This window comes from Lagenorhynchus albirostris, chromosome 6 (genome assembly GCF_949774975.1).
Source record: "Lagenorhynchus albirostris chromosome 6, mLagAlb1.1, whole genome shotgun sequence".
Classification (NCBI taxonomy): Eukaryota; Metazoa; Chordata; class Mammalia; order Artiodactyla; family Delphinidae; genus Lagenorhynchus; species Lagenorhynchus albirostris.
This window is the reverse complement of record NC_083100.1, coordinates 26,289,369-26,303,261: the sequence shown is the minus strand read 5'-3', so window position 1 is coordinate 26,303,261 and position 13,893 is coordinate 26,289,369. Positions and strand designations below refer to the sequence as shown.

General features: G+C 38.7%; 1 protein-coding gene across 1 annotated transcript in view; it reads left to right on the top strand.

Annotated features, from left to right (window-relative positions):
* Positions 1-13,893, top strand: part of CPS1 (carbamoyl-phosphate synthase 1) — a 142,800-nt gene that overhangs the window by 32,817 nt on the left and 96,090 nt on the right. The window contains exons 6-11 of the mRNA XM_060151307.1: positions 5,632-5,724; positions 8,065-8,154; positions 10,314-10,442; positions 10,996-11,102; positions 12,028-12,166; positions 12,804-12,881. Coding sequence (XP_060007290.1) covers positions 5,632-5,724; positions 8,065-8,154; positions 10,314-10,442; positions 10,996-11,102; positions 12,028-12,166; positions 12,804-12,881 — 636 coding nt within the window. The remainder of the gene's footprint in view (positions 1-5,631; positions 5,725-8,064; positions 8,155-10,313; positions 10,443-10,995; positions 11,103-12,027; positions 12,167-12,803; positions 12,882-13,893) is intronic.

The following is a 13,893-nucleotide window of genomic DNA, read 5'->3' as shown; positions in this document are numbered from 1 at the left end:
AGATGGAGAGATATACCCTGTTCTTGGATTGGAAGAATCAACATTGTGAAAATGACTCTACTACACAAAGCAATCTACAGATTCAATGCAATTCCTATCAAATTATCAATGGCATTTTTCACAGAATTAGAGCAAAAAATTTCACAATTTGTATGCAAACACAAAGGACCCCGAATAGCCAAAGCAATTTTGAGAAAGAAAAATGGACCTGGAGGAATCAGGCTGCCTGACTTCACACTACACTACAAAGCTACAGTAATTAAGACAGTATGGTACTGGCACAAAAACAGAAAGAGATGAATGGAACAGGATAGAAAGCCCAGAGATAAACCCATGCACATATGGTCCCCTTATTTTTGATAAAGGAGGCAAGAATATAGAATGGAGAAAAGACAGCCTTTTCAATAAGTGGTGCTGGGAAAACTGGACAGCTACATGTAAAAGAATGAAATTAGAACACTCCCTAACACCATACACAAAAATAAACTCAAAATGGATTAAAGACCTAAATGTAAGGCCAAACACTATAAACTCTTAGAGGAAAACATAGGCAGAACACTCTATGACATAAATCACAGCAAGATCCTTTTTGACCCACCTTCTAGAGAAATGGAAATAAAAACAAAAATAAACAGATGGGACCTAATGAAACTTAAAAGCTCTTGTACAGCCAAGGAAACCATAAAAAAGACAATACTCAGAATGGGAGAAAATATTTACAAATGAAGCAACTGACAAAGGATTAATCTCCAAATTTACAGGCAGCTCATGCAGCTCAATATTAAAAAAACAAACAACCCAATCCACAAATTGGCAGAAGAACTAAATAGACATTCCTCTAAAGAATATATACAGATCGCCAACAAATACATGAAAGAATGCTCAACGTCAGTAAACATTAGAGAAATCCAAATCGAAACTACAATGAGATATCACCTCACACCAGTCAGAATGCCCATCGTCAAAAAATCTACAAACAGTATATACTGGAGAGGGTGTGGAGAAAAAGGGAACCGTCTTGCACTTTTGGTGGGAATGTAAATTGATACAGCCACTCTGGAGAACAGTATGGAGGTTCCTTATAAACCTACAAATAGAACTACCATACGACCCAACAATCCCACTACTGGCCATATACCCTGAGAAAACCATAATTCAAAAAGAGTCAGGTACCACAATGTTCATTGCAGCTCTGTTTACAATAACCAGGACATGGAAACAACCTAAGTATCCATCGACAGATGAATAGATAAAGAAGATGTGGCACAGAAATCTCTTAGATAACCTCATCCACCAGAGGGCAGACAACAGAAGGAAGAAGAACTACAATCCTGCAGCCTATGGAACCAAAACCATATTCCTAGAAAGACAGGCAAGATTAAAAAGCAGAGGGCTATGTACTAGGTGAAGGAACAAGATAAAACCTCAGAGAAGCAACTAAATGAAGTGTAGATAGGAAAACTTCTAGAAAATGAATTCAGAACAATGATAGTGAAGATGATCCAGGACCTTGGAAAAAGAATGGAAGCAAAGATCAAGAAGATGCAAGAAATGTTTAACAAAGACCTAGAAGAATTAAAGAACAAACAAACAGAGATGAACAATACAGTAACTGAAATGAAAAATACACTAGAAGGAATCAGTAGCAGAAGAACTGAAGCAGAAGAATGGATAACGGACCTTGAAAACAGACTGGTGGAATTCACTGACATGGAACAGAAAAAAGAATGAAAAGAAATGACGATAGCTTAAGAGACCTCTGGGACAACATTAAATGCAAAAACATTCGCATTACAGGGGTCCCAGAAGGAGAAGAGAGAGAGAAAGGACCCGAGAAAATATTTGAAGAGATTATAGTCAGAAACTTCCCTAACATGGGAAAGGAAATAGCCACCCAAGTCCAGGAAGCCAGAGAGTCCCAGGCAGGATAAACCCAAGGAGAAATTCACCGAGATACATAGTAATCAAATTGACAAAAATTAAAGACAAACAAAAATTATTGAAACGAGGGAGAAACGACAAAGAATATACAAGGGAACTCCCATAAGGTTAACAGCTGATTTCTCAGCAGAAACTCTGTAAGTCAGAAAGGAGTGGCATGATATATTTAAAGTGATGAAGGGAAAGAACCTACCACCAAGATTGCTCTACCCGGCAAGGATCTCATTCAGATTCGATGGAGAAATCAAAAGATTTACAGACAAGCAAAAGCTAAGAAATTCAGCACCACTAAACCAGCTCTACAAGAAATGCTAAAGGAACTTCTCTAAATGGGAAACATAAGACAAGTAAGGGACCTACAAAAACAAACCCATAACAACTAAGAAAATGGTAATAGGAACATAAATATCGATAATTACCTTAAACGTGAATGAATTAAATGATCCAACCAGAAGACACAGGTTCACTGAATGGGTACAAAAACAAGACCCATATATATGCTGTCTACAAGAGACCCACTTCAGATCTAGGGACACATACAGACTGAAAGTGAGGGGATGGAAAAGAATATTCCATGCAAGTGGAAGTCAAAAGAAAGCTGGAGTAGCAATACTCATATCAGATAAAATAGACTTTAAAATAAAGAATGTTACAAGAGACAAGGAAGGACACTATGTAATGATCAAGGTCATTCTTGTCAACTAAGCTATGACAAAGGAGGCAAGGATATACAATGGAGAAAAGACAGTCGCTTCAATAAATGGTGCTAGGCAAACTGGACAGCTATATGTAAAAGAATGAAATTAGAACACTCCCTAACACCATACACAAAAATAAACTCAAAATGGATTAGAGACCTAAATGTAAGACCAGACACTATAAAACTCTTAGAGGGAAACATAGGCAGAACACTCTTTGACATAAATCACAGCAAGATCTTTTTGGATCCACCTCCTAGAGTAATGGAAAGAAAGACAAAGATAAACAAATGAAACATAAAGCTTTTGCACAGCAAAGGAAACTACAAACAAGACGAAAAGACAACCCTCATAATGGTAGAAAATATTTGCAAAGGAATCAATGACAAAGGATTAATCTCCAAAATATATAAACAGCTCATGCAGCTCAATATTAAAAAAACAAACAACCCAATCCAAAAATGGGCAGAAGACCTAAATAGACATTTCTCCAAAGAAGACATACAGATGGCCAAGAAGCACATGAAAACCTTCTCAACATCAGTAATTATTACAGAAATGCAAATCAAAACCACAATGAGGTATCACCTCACACCAGTTAGAATGGGCATCATCAGAAAAGCTACAAACAACAAACACTGGACAGGATGTGGAGAAAACGAACCCTCTTGCACTGTTGGTGGGAATGTAAATTGATACGGCCACTATGGAGAACAGTATGGAGGTTCCTTGATAAACTAAAAATAGAATTACCATATGACCCAGCAATCCTACTACTGGGCGTATACCCAGAGAAAACTATAATTCAGAAAGACACATGCACCCCCATGTTCATTGCAGCACTATTTACAATAGCCAGGACATGGAAGAAACCTAAATGCCCACTGACAGACAAATGGATAAAGAAGATGTGGTACATATATAGAATTGAATATTACTCAGCCATAAAAAGGAACGAAATTGGGTCATTTGTAGAGACGTGGATGGATCTAGAGACTGTCATACAGGGGGAAGTAAGTCAGAAAGGGAAAAACAAATATTGTATGTTAACGCATATGTGTAGAACGTAGAAAAATGGTACAGATGAACCAGTTTGCAGGGCAGAAATTGGGACACAGTTGTAGAGAACAAACGTATGGACACCAAGGGAGGAATGTGGCGGCAGGGTGGTGGTGGGAAATTGGGAAATTGGGATTGACATATGTACACTAATATGTATAAAATGGATAACTAATAAGAACCTTCTGTATAAAAAATTAAATAAAATTAATTTTTTTTTAATTAAAAAAAAGATGTGGCACGTATATACAATGGAATATTACTTAGCCATAAAAAGAAATGAAATTGAGTTATTTGTAATGAGGTGGTTGGACCTGGAGTCTGTCATACATAGTGAAGTAAGTCAGAAAGAGAAAAACAAATACCGTATGCTAACACATATATATGGAATCTAAAAGAAAAAAATGGTTCTAAAAAACCTAGGGGCAGGACAGGAATAAAGATGCAGACGTAGAGAATGGACCTGAGGGCATGGTGAGGGGGAAGGGTAAGCTGGGACGAAGTGAGATAGTGGCATGGACACATATACACTACCAAATGTAAAATAGCTAGTGGGAAGCAGCCGCATAGCTCAGGGATATCAGCTGGGTGTTTTGTGACCACCTAGAGGGGTAGGGTAGGGAGGGTGGGAGGGAGACGCAAGAGGGTGGGGATATGGGGATATATGTATATGTATAGCTGATTCACTTTGTTATGAAGCGGAAACTAACACACCATTGTAAAGCAATTATACTCCAATAAAGATGTTAAAAACAACAACAACAACAAAACTATGTTGTGGCTTTCAGTTCTATTAGTCTTAGGTTGAAAAGTAAGGGTGTTTGTCATTCAGCATGCTTTGAGAAAAAGGGAATGAGAACTGAAAACGGAATTTCAAAATTAGGGATCCGTAACTATAGTCAAGGACTTCTGTGATTTGGATTATAAAAGTAAGTGGAGATCACTATGAAACTTAATAATCCAGTATGGAAGTGCAAGGTGATTTTTACTATTTTTCCCAGAGTGTGAGGTAGTACTCTGGTTTTAATAATCACATTGAAATAACCATTTGACCCTCTAACCATGTTGCTGGTACTCACTCACTCCCAAGTTACTTCTTCTCCTAAGGAATGCATTTCAAAGGGAAATAAAGGCTTTCCTTTATTTCCTTCAGTGCAACAATTTCGTTGGAGAAAAGCAAATCAATGAATTATTTTGATTTGTTCTCTCCCTCAATAAAGTCTTGATTACAAAATATACCATTTTCTAAATAGGTCAACGTAGACTTACTAACAAATAAGTAAATCTCAAGACAGCTAAGAATAATACAACATTTGCCACGTTCAAGCTAGCAAGGTTAATTTGTGAAAACTTTACAGAGGGTTAAGGGTACTCTAAAGTTCAAGCCCTTATTAGCATGTCTAAAGCAGCGAACCCTTTCATTGCAACTTCTCAAAGTTTGTGACTTATACAGCATTTCACAGTTTTTTGTTTGTGAATTTTGCTCTCTAATAAGTTTGCATTCTTTTTCAATTTTCAGCTATTTTTAGATTTCTTTTTTTCTTCTCAATCGATTATTTTGTCGATGTCACCCACGAAATAGCTTTAGGTCATAAGTACTCTAAATACTCTGATTTGCATCTACTGGAGACCTGAATTCTGTTGCCCTTTGACTTTGCTTACCCCAGGTGACTGTCTCAGCCCTAAAAGAACTAAGGTAAAGTTTTCACAGATTAACCTTGCTAGCTGGTACCTTCTCATAGTGTTTCCCAAAATGTACCATGCACACTGCTTCACCTTTCCTAGTTGAGAAGATGAAGATCTCTTGCTGATGGTTATGAGTATGTTCTAAAGACATCTAAATAGTGGAGCAGCTGTGTAAGTCCCTGTGAATTTAACTGTCAGCACCTGCATCATTGCTCCCTGTTAACTGTCTAATTTTTTAATTTGATAGGGTACCATGCTTGGGAAGATTGAATTTGAAGGTCAGTCTGTGGACTTTGTGGATCCAAATAAGCAGAATTTGATTGCTGAGGTTTCAACCAAGGTGAGAAATTTTCCTTCATGTTTTGTAGTTTTATTTTATTCCCTTTAGACCTTCCTCTTTTGTAATATCAAAATCTTCTTTTAGGTAGAGGTCATCTTCCAGAAGCATCAGAGAGGGAAGGAGAAAAGGGTCTCATAGCAGTTAAAATTGATATATTACAAAATCAGTGCATTTAAAGTTATAACTTTTACTTACAGAGTGATCTTCATGGCCTGATTTAGAGGCTGTTTACTGTTGTTTTAATTTTTCTTCTCTCCTCTTGTGGTTCCTTAGCTCAAGACTTTAACAATGTCAAATAAAAGGGCGTTCAATTGAATATCAGGAGTCAGAGCGAATGGTCTGCCAGAGAGTCAGGAACACTTTATAGAAATCAGACCCAGTACAGTAATCAGAATCTGGGGTCATTTTGTGCAGGGAAAAGTATTCCTGAGCACACTGAAGATTTAGTGTATTATAGCTCAGTTCAAAGAGTAGTATTCAGGATGATGACTGTATCACCCCAAAGTAAGATATGTTTATTGTATATTTACAGGAAGGTATAGAATACATCTTAGAAAGATGTGTTGATTTTGATTGAATATCTGTTAATGTAGTTGTGAGTCTCTTGGGCTACAGCCTCTGTCCTTGGGGACCATAGAGATTGGTGGGATAGGCAAGCAAGTAGGCACCATGGAGAGAATACTATGATAAATGCTGTCCTTGGAATGTGCATGAGGTACCATAAAGGCATGTGTGGGGAAACATCCAATGAAACAGGTGGCTCAGGGGAGGTTCTGCGAGGAATTAGGCTTGTTCTGAGGCATAAGGAGCAATTCAGTAGATGGAGAACAAGGAGAACTTCATTTCAGGCAGAGGAAATGGCATGTGTTGAAAGGCACAGAAGTATGAGACGATACGGTGTCTTTGAAGAGTTATGTGTAGTTTGGTGTGGCTGACCTAAGGGTTCACACATATAGGTTCTCGCATTTGGCCAAAGATGAGTGGAGATGGACGGGGCTAGAGCTAGATGGTTTAGTATCGTTGGCTAAATAAATCAGCTAACTTGGAGACTACTGGGAACCCATTTGGCATCATTTTGGAGCAAAGTAAACTGGATAAAAGAGCAGATAACTAGAAAGTTATTGCAACTAATTAGGACAAAACTCGTGAAAGCCTAGCCTGAGCAGTAACAGCAGGAAAAGAGACAGCAGGGTGGCTCAGACAAATAGGAGAAAGAGGTTTTAGCATATTTTCCTATGAAGTGATTTTGTTTGAGACACAGCATGATAGAGGGCTATTTTTATAGAATTTTAGAGTTTAGAACTACCTTGGGGATCTAGTCTAGATTTTCCAAATGTGAGAAGTATTGGCCTGGAGAAAGTCACCTTAAAAAAATTCTGTGGTCAAATAAGGTTGAAAAATACTGCATAATATATTCCTCTCTTGGAGATTCCTAGCAAATTCATATATCCCAGTTTCTGTGAGGTCTTGCTTACTTCTGTCATTCTGTACAGAGAGTATATGGTGTGTTTGTGTAGACACCAGGTTGCAAATTTCATCTAAAACCTTTACTAAACTTTGAAATCATTCTAAATTCAGAATGTGCTAGCTGACTCTTGAAGCTGGGACCAGTGTGGGCACCCAGCCCTCTAGGCTTTCTCTCTCTCTCTATTATTTCTTCTCTTGTGACTTTGGGGAACTACTTCTTGGGTAAATGCCTGTGAAAATGGATCTGACTCCAAGCAGTGCTTAAACATAGGTAATGATTATGATATGCTCTGGGATCCTTTTATGAAGTCTACCATTTAAATGCAAATGATTGCACAGTAACCTAAAGGGACCAGGGGTCTACACTAGCTTAGCAAGTCCTCTGACTCAGACTGATTTTATCCATTAGCCCCACTGCATAAGCCTAACACACAACAGCGCTATCTCATCCAAACTTTATTGCAAGTTGAGGATCAAATGGTATTTAAAGCATGATATATCTATCACTACATCTGTTTAGTGCTGAATCAGGCAATAATACTTGGAAATTCCATTGCTACTGGTTGTTAATGAGGCCAAACATGGGAAAGATATTTGTTAATTATGGAAGCAACCAATTTCTTAGGGATAACTGTTATTACTGTAATCAACATTTTATGCAAAACAGCAAGGTACTTTGTTCTCATGAAGAAGATAGAGTTTGTGGCATTTGCTGTGCCTTTCTTACAAATTGATTGTTAACTGCCAGCCACTCCCTAGTAGTTAGCAGTCAATCTGTTACCAAGTGCAGAGCATCCTGAGATGTGTTTATGATATTGGTGTGTTGCTCATAGCTGGACCTTCTCTCTTACTCTCTGGTTTTTAAAATGGCAGGGTGTCAAGGTGTATGGCAAAGGAAATCCCACGAAAGTGGTAGCTGTAGACTGTGGGATAAAAAACAATGTAATCCGCTTACTAGTAAAGGTAAGTAATTTGTTCCGTCTCAAGGTTGGGGGTTTCTAATATTGATCATTAGTGTTAATCTGATTTCCTCTATCTGTTTCAGAGAAAGCTTGTGTATTCTGTCAGAATGTCAGGGGATATACTCTCTTCTTGTTGCCTTTGATCTATTAGATAACACATTTATTCCTGTTAAAATTAGAGATGTAGATTTCTGTTAAAAAAACCCAAAAACCTCAAAGGCCACAAAAACACAGAAGGAAATGAAGACTGTTCTTTTCACTTACTGACGGACATTCTGAGACAAGACACACTCAATTTCTTGGGGTTTAGAGGTAACCAAAAAGGTAGTCAGTAGGAGAACTCCCCCTTTGTGTTACATTTATTATGTGCCACATGTTTGTAGGGATTATGCCCTGATATAGTACAAACTTGCACATTGCTTTATATCAACTCTTAGAGAACCAACTGAAATTAGACCTTAAAAAATACTTGAGGAGAATGTAACCATTATTACAATGTTTTCTTTTTTTTTTTTTTTTTTTTTTTTGCGTTATGCGGGCCTCTCACTGTTGTGGCCTCTCCCATTGTGGAGCACAGGCTCCAGATGAGCAGGCTCAGTGGCCATGGCTCATGGGCCCAGCCGCTCCGTGGCATGTGGGATCTTCCCGGACCAGGGCACTAACCCGTGTCCCCTGCATCGGCAGGCGGACTCTCAACCACTGCGTCACCAGGGAAGCCCACAATGTCTTCTTAAACATTGTTTTGTTGAGATTTCTCCTTCTCTTTCTCTCTCTGTCTCCCTCTGTCTCTTTGTCTTTCTATTTCTCTTATACACATGCACCCCACCCCTAGATATATTTGCATAACACCAAATTAGCATGGGTAAAGGAGAATTCTTCAATTCACTTTTTTTGTTATAGAATATCACCAACATCCAGATCATGATTTTGAATGCTGGTCAATTTTATTAACAAAAATGTGTGTGGACCCTTAAATAGTAGATGCTGTGGTTGGCCTAGCCATATCTCCCTCTCATTTTATCATCTTAAGGCATTTTGTTCATCTTCTAATTGCAAGTGTCTGCATCTTATTGCCTCAGAGCTCTCTTTGGTTGGTTGGAGGCTGCTGGCAGGCAGGAAATGACATAGAATTAATGATCCCTGGAGCAGCCCCAATCAATGACAGAGTATAAATTCCCCAGCTCCTTTGCCACATTGCTTAGCTGTTGTTAGGTGAAATATGCTACACTGGCTCTCAGAATTCCCCAGTGGGCTGAAGCTCCTTTTCTTCATTGTGGTAACTGCCCCAAAATGCACACTTTATTAGGGTCTTTCCCCATGTTGCTTTCTATTGGTATTTCCTGTAAACCCCTCCAAAGAAACTTCTTTCTCTCAAATTCTTATATCAGGAAATGCTTCTAGCAAAATAATCAAAGACATCTTCCCATCCACTTTTGTATAGAAAAGTTCTAATTTTTCTATCAGAATATAGGTATTATAGATAATATGAAAAATCCCTAGGAAAGAAGTCACTAAAATTTGGTCAGACAAAAAATACAGAATTGAGGGCTTCCCCGGTGGTACAGTGGTTGAGAGTCTGCCTGCCGATGCAGGGGACACGGGTTCGTGCCCCGGTCCGGGAAGATCCCACATGCCGCGGAGCGGCTGGGCCCGTGAGCCATGGCCGCTGAGCCTGCACGTCCAGAGCCTGTGCTCCGCAACAGGAGAGGCCACAACAGTGAGAGGCCTGTGTACCGCAAAAAAAAAAAAAAAAAATACAGAATTGAAAAAGGTGAGAGGTGGACCAAATTAAATTTTGAAGAAAGGAATTTATCTTCTCTTTTGCAACTCCCTCTCCCAGAGCTAGGGAAGATAAACTGTATTCCTGTGTGCCCAGTCATGAAGCCTTTAGGTCTACAACCTCCTGAAGTGTGGGGAAATGCATTATCTATTTTTTCAGAATCAAAATGTAAATAGTGTTTTTTTCCTCCACTTTCTATCCTAGGGTCCATTTACATCACACAAAATATGAGTCAACAGAGAGTTTTTTGCTCAGCATTATTTATTTGAATCGTGGACTCTGTTTCCCTTCCCTTTCGGGATTAATTAGCCAAGAGAAGGTTTACCACTTTGGCGAAGAAAAATGTTATTAAATTGACCATTCTTGTGTTTCTTTTCCAGCGAGGAGCGGAAGTGCATGTAGTGCCCTGGAATCATGATTTCACCAAGATGGAGTATGATGGGCTTTTAATTGCCGGAGGACCTGGGAACCCAGCTCTTGCACAACCACTAATTCAGAATGTCAAAAAGGTGCAGTGAACCTGGGATAGTCTGTGTCTGTGTGTGAAGTGGAGAGAGTCTGCTCTGCATGGCCGAAAAAGCTGTAATATATTTTATTTATACAAGTAATTTTTTAGTACTCCTATTTGTGACCTCTGAGGCAATGTCAGCACGGATAGTATATAGGGGGAACCAACGAGGAGAGAGTTCAACAGGAAGAAGAACAAAGAACTTTAGACAAAGTGACTGGGATTGTGTCCTTGAGTGCAGAGAGCTGGAGTCCAATCTCCAAATGTGTTGTCTGTACAACTGGAAAATGACAACTTGGGACCTATAAGACCTTCAAGGTTCCAGAGAAATATTAAATTAGATGTAGTTTAGTCTGGATGTTAAGTACATTCTATTGAACTTCAATGCTGCAAATTGTCAATCCCGTCCTTATTTATCGTCTAACTTTTTATTCAATTACTATTCTCTTTACCTTGTAAATTAAGAAAAAAAAAGAATGCTTCATTTTATTCCTTCAGAGATTGCATGTTTTGGAATCGTTCTTCTGGAGTAATAAAATTTTTCCCTGACTTAGATCTTGGAGAGCGATCGCAAGGAACCATTGTTTGGAATCAGTACAGGAAATTTAATAACAGGATTGGCGGCCGGTGCCCAAGCCTACAAAATGTCTATGGCCAACAGGTAAGGCAGTTATGCTTCTGTTTACATGTCAAACTGGCTCTGAAATACTGGTAGTAACTAAACCGAAAAGACTTAGAGAACTTACGTGCCATTTTCTTCAGAATAAATCGATAAGCACACTATTATACGGTTCACAGTTGTCTGACTACCTGATACCACTTTTATTGCATTTTGGAAAGGCAGCCTTCTCTAACGATAACTTTGCTGTAGTTTAAAGTTATTTTCCTTTCCTTGGCATACATTGAAGTTATAACACTCAATCAAATAACATTCCAAGGGAAATTGTTCTGATTTTAAGCTTGATTTCAGATAATCTTGAATTCAGATAATCTTGATTTCAGATAATCAGATAATCTATAAGCTTGATTTAAGCTGATAACATTGTAAAACTCTAGTGTGACTTAAGAACCAAGAAATCTTCAGCTCCTCTTGGTTTTACTTCCTTACCCCAAATGATGTTAATTTATTCAACATGGAACTTTCCTTCACAGTCCACCCTCCACATAAAGTATAGTTCATATTGATTCAGGACTGAGTAGTTATCTCTTTATTATCCCCCAAGAACTCTTCTTTGGCTTTAAAACTACTGTAGCTCCCTTAAAATAAGTGGCTTATATGTGCCTCTATTAAGCTAGTGAGCAAATCTTAGCTTTTTGTTATGAGTGCAATTCCCCTTTTCTAAAACTGATTACAGAAGTTTAATAGAACTGATATTTAACACACAGCAAAGCTTCCTGAATTGAATTTTTTCCTAAAATTATTGGGCTTAACAATCTGTGACTTTTCTCATGCAGTAATTTTCACTAAGCAATTGAAACGTTTGAATTTTAATAGGCTTTTCTTGTTCACTATTTTACAACTAATGCATTTATATTCTTTTCTTCACTTTTCCTTTTCCATATTCTTTTTCCCCTTTTCCCTCCAGAGGGCAGAATCAGCCTGTTTTGAATATCACAAACAGACAGGCTTTCATTACTGCTCAGAATCATGGCTATGCCCTGGACAGTACTCTTCCTGCTGGTTGGAAACCACTTTTTGTGAATGTCAATGATCAAACAAATGAGGTAAGTGCTCTCAGTAAACCTGTTGAGTGTGTGATGAGAAGTGCAGGACTTTTAATACTCTGTTTTACAATTACCTTTCCCTTGTTTATGTGGGCTTTTCTGGGGTGTGTATGTGGAAGAATTCTTGTTACAGATTATTTTCCACAGCCCTCTGCTTTTTAAAAAGTCATTTCTCTCTGTCTTATTCTCTTATCGGTTGACTCATTAAGATCCACAATTTGAGTGGTTAGTCAATGGCTGTCTTACACATTCATTGCTAATGGGTGATTGGTGGAGGTCTGTTTGAGCCTAGTCTACGTGGGTCTCTGGGACTCACTTAGCACTGAAGTAGCCTTTGAGAAGACCCTTGGAGAAGTAATTTAGGAGTTGGAGAAAAGAAGAGGATTTGAGTTTATTCTGAACCAGAGCCTAGAGGGGCCTCAAAGGCTATAGACCAGATCAGTCGTTTTTAGTAAGGGAACGACACCAGTTGAATCTTTATTGGCCTAGTTGTATTAGTACTGTTTGTTTTTAGAATGTTCTCAAACTTTTAACTTAGTTTTTAAAGTTTGGACTTTATTGTCCACTGAATCATACCTAGTCCTGGTTGACATTCTTTGCTACTGAAGGAATTTCTTCCCGTTTCTTTTTCCTTTAGGGGATTATGCATGAGAGCAAACCCTTCTTTGGTGTGCAGTTCCACCCAGAAGTCAGCCCAGGGCCAACAGACACTGAGGTATGTCAGAAAGATGAGGCCCATTATGTATTAAAATTTTTAAATCAGAAATATATTTATGTGAAAAATTGAGAAAACAAAATAATCACCTGGGTGGTCTTAGTACAGAACATTCTTAAAAAGGGTGCTTTGGGGCTTCCCTGGTGGCGCAGTGGTTGAGAGTCCGCCTGCCGATGCAGGGGACGCAGGTTCGTGCCCCGGTCCGGGAAGATTGCACATGCCGCGGAGCGGCTGGACCCGTGAGCCGCTGAGCATGCGCGTCCGGAGCCTGTGCTCTGCAATGGGAGAGGCCACAGCAGTGAGAGGCCCGCGTACTGCAAAAAAAAAAAAAAAAGAGTGCTTTGATAATGCCTATATTGTAAGAAAATTTCCCCATGAATATCATGGAGGAAATTTCTATCGTTTTAAACAGTTAAAGTGGGAAAGCGCTTAAGAAACTGATGCAATGTGATTTTTATTTAAATGAGTATCATTCTAATATATTTAGTTCTGAAATTTACAATTGTACTATGCAAATGAATTCCCTCTTGCTATCTTATTCTCATAACTGAAATGAAATTTTAATCCCCCATCTGTGACTTCACAAAAATCCCTATGGCAACTGTTTGCGTAGCCACGAAGGCAGAATAAACAGCAGCAGGAGCAGGAAGGAGGTCAGGGGTGTCGGGGAGGGTATACATGCACATACATACGAGTCAGATGGCTTAAGAGAACCATAAGGAATGCTTAGAGGAGTTTTGTTTTTAATTTAAATATTTTTACTTTTTTTGTAAGCTTCTGGTGCAATGTTTAAGAACATCTTTCCAAACAAGAGCTTGTGGTGATACTCAGAAAAGTCTGGGAAGTCTGAAGTGACTCTTCCTCTCCTATACCCTAGGGCCTCCAGTAGTAATGCTGACAATTCTTCCTTGTCAGCAGATGCTCTCAGAAAAGACACCTGGGTAAAACAAAGAGGAGAATAAAAATTTTCCCATTGTAGACTCTACTTCCTCATCCCTGAGTTGCCTTTTCA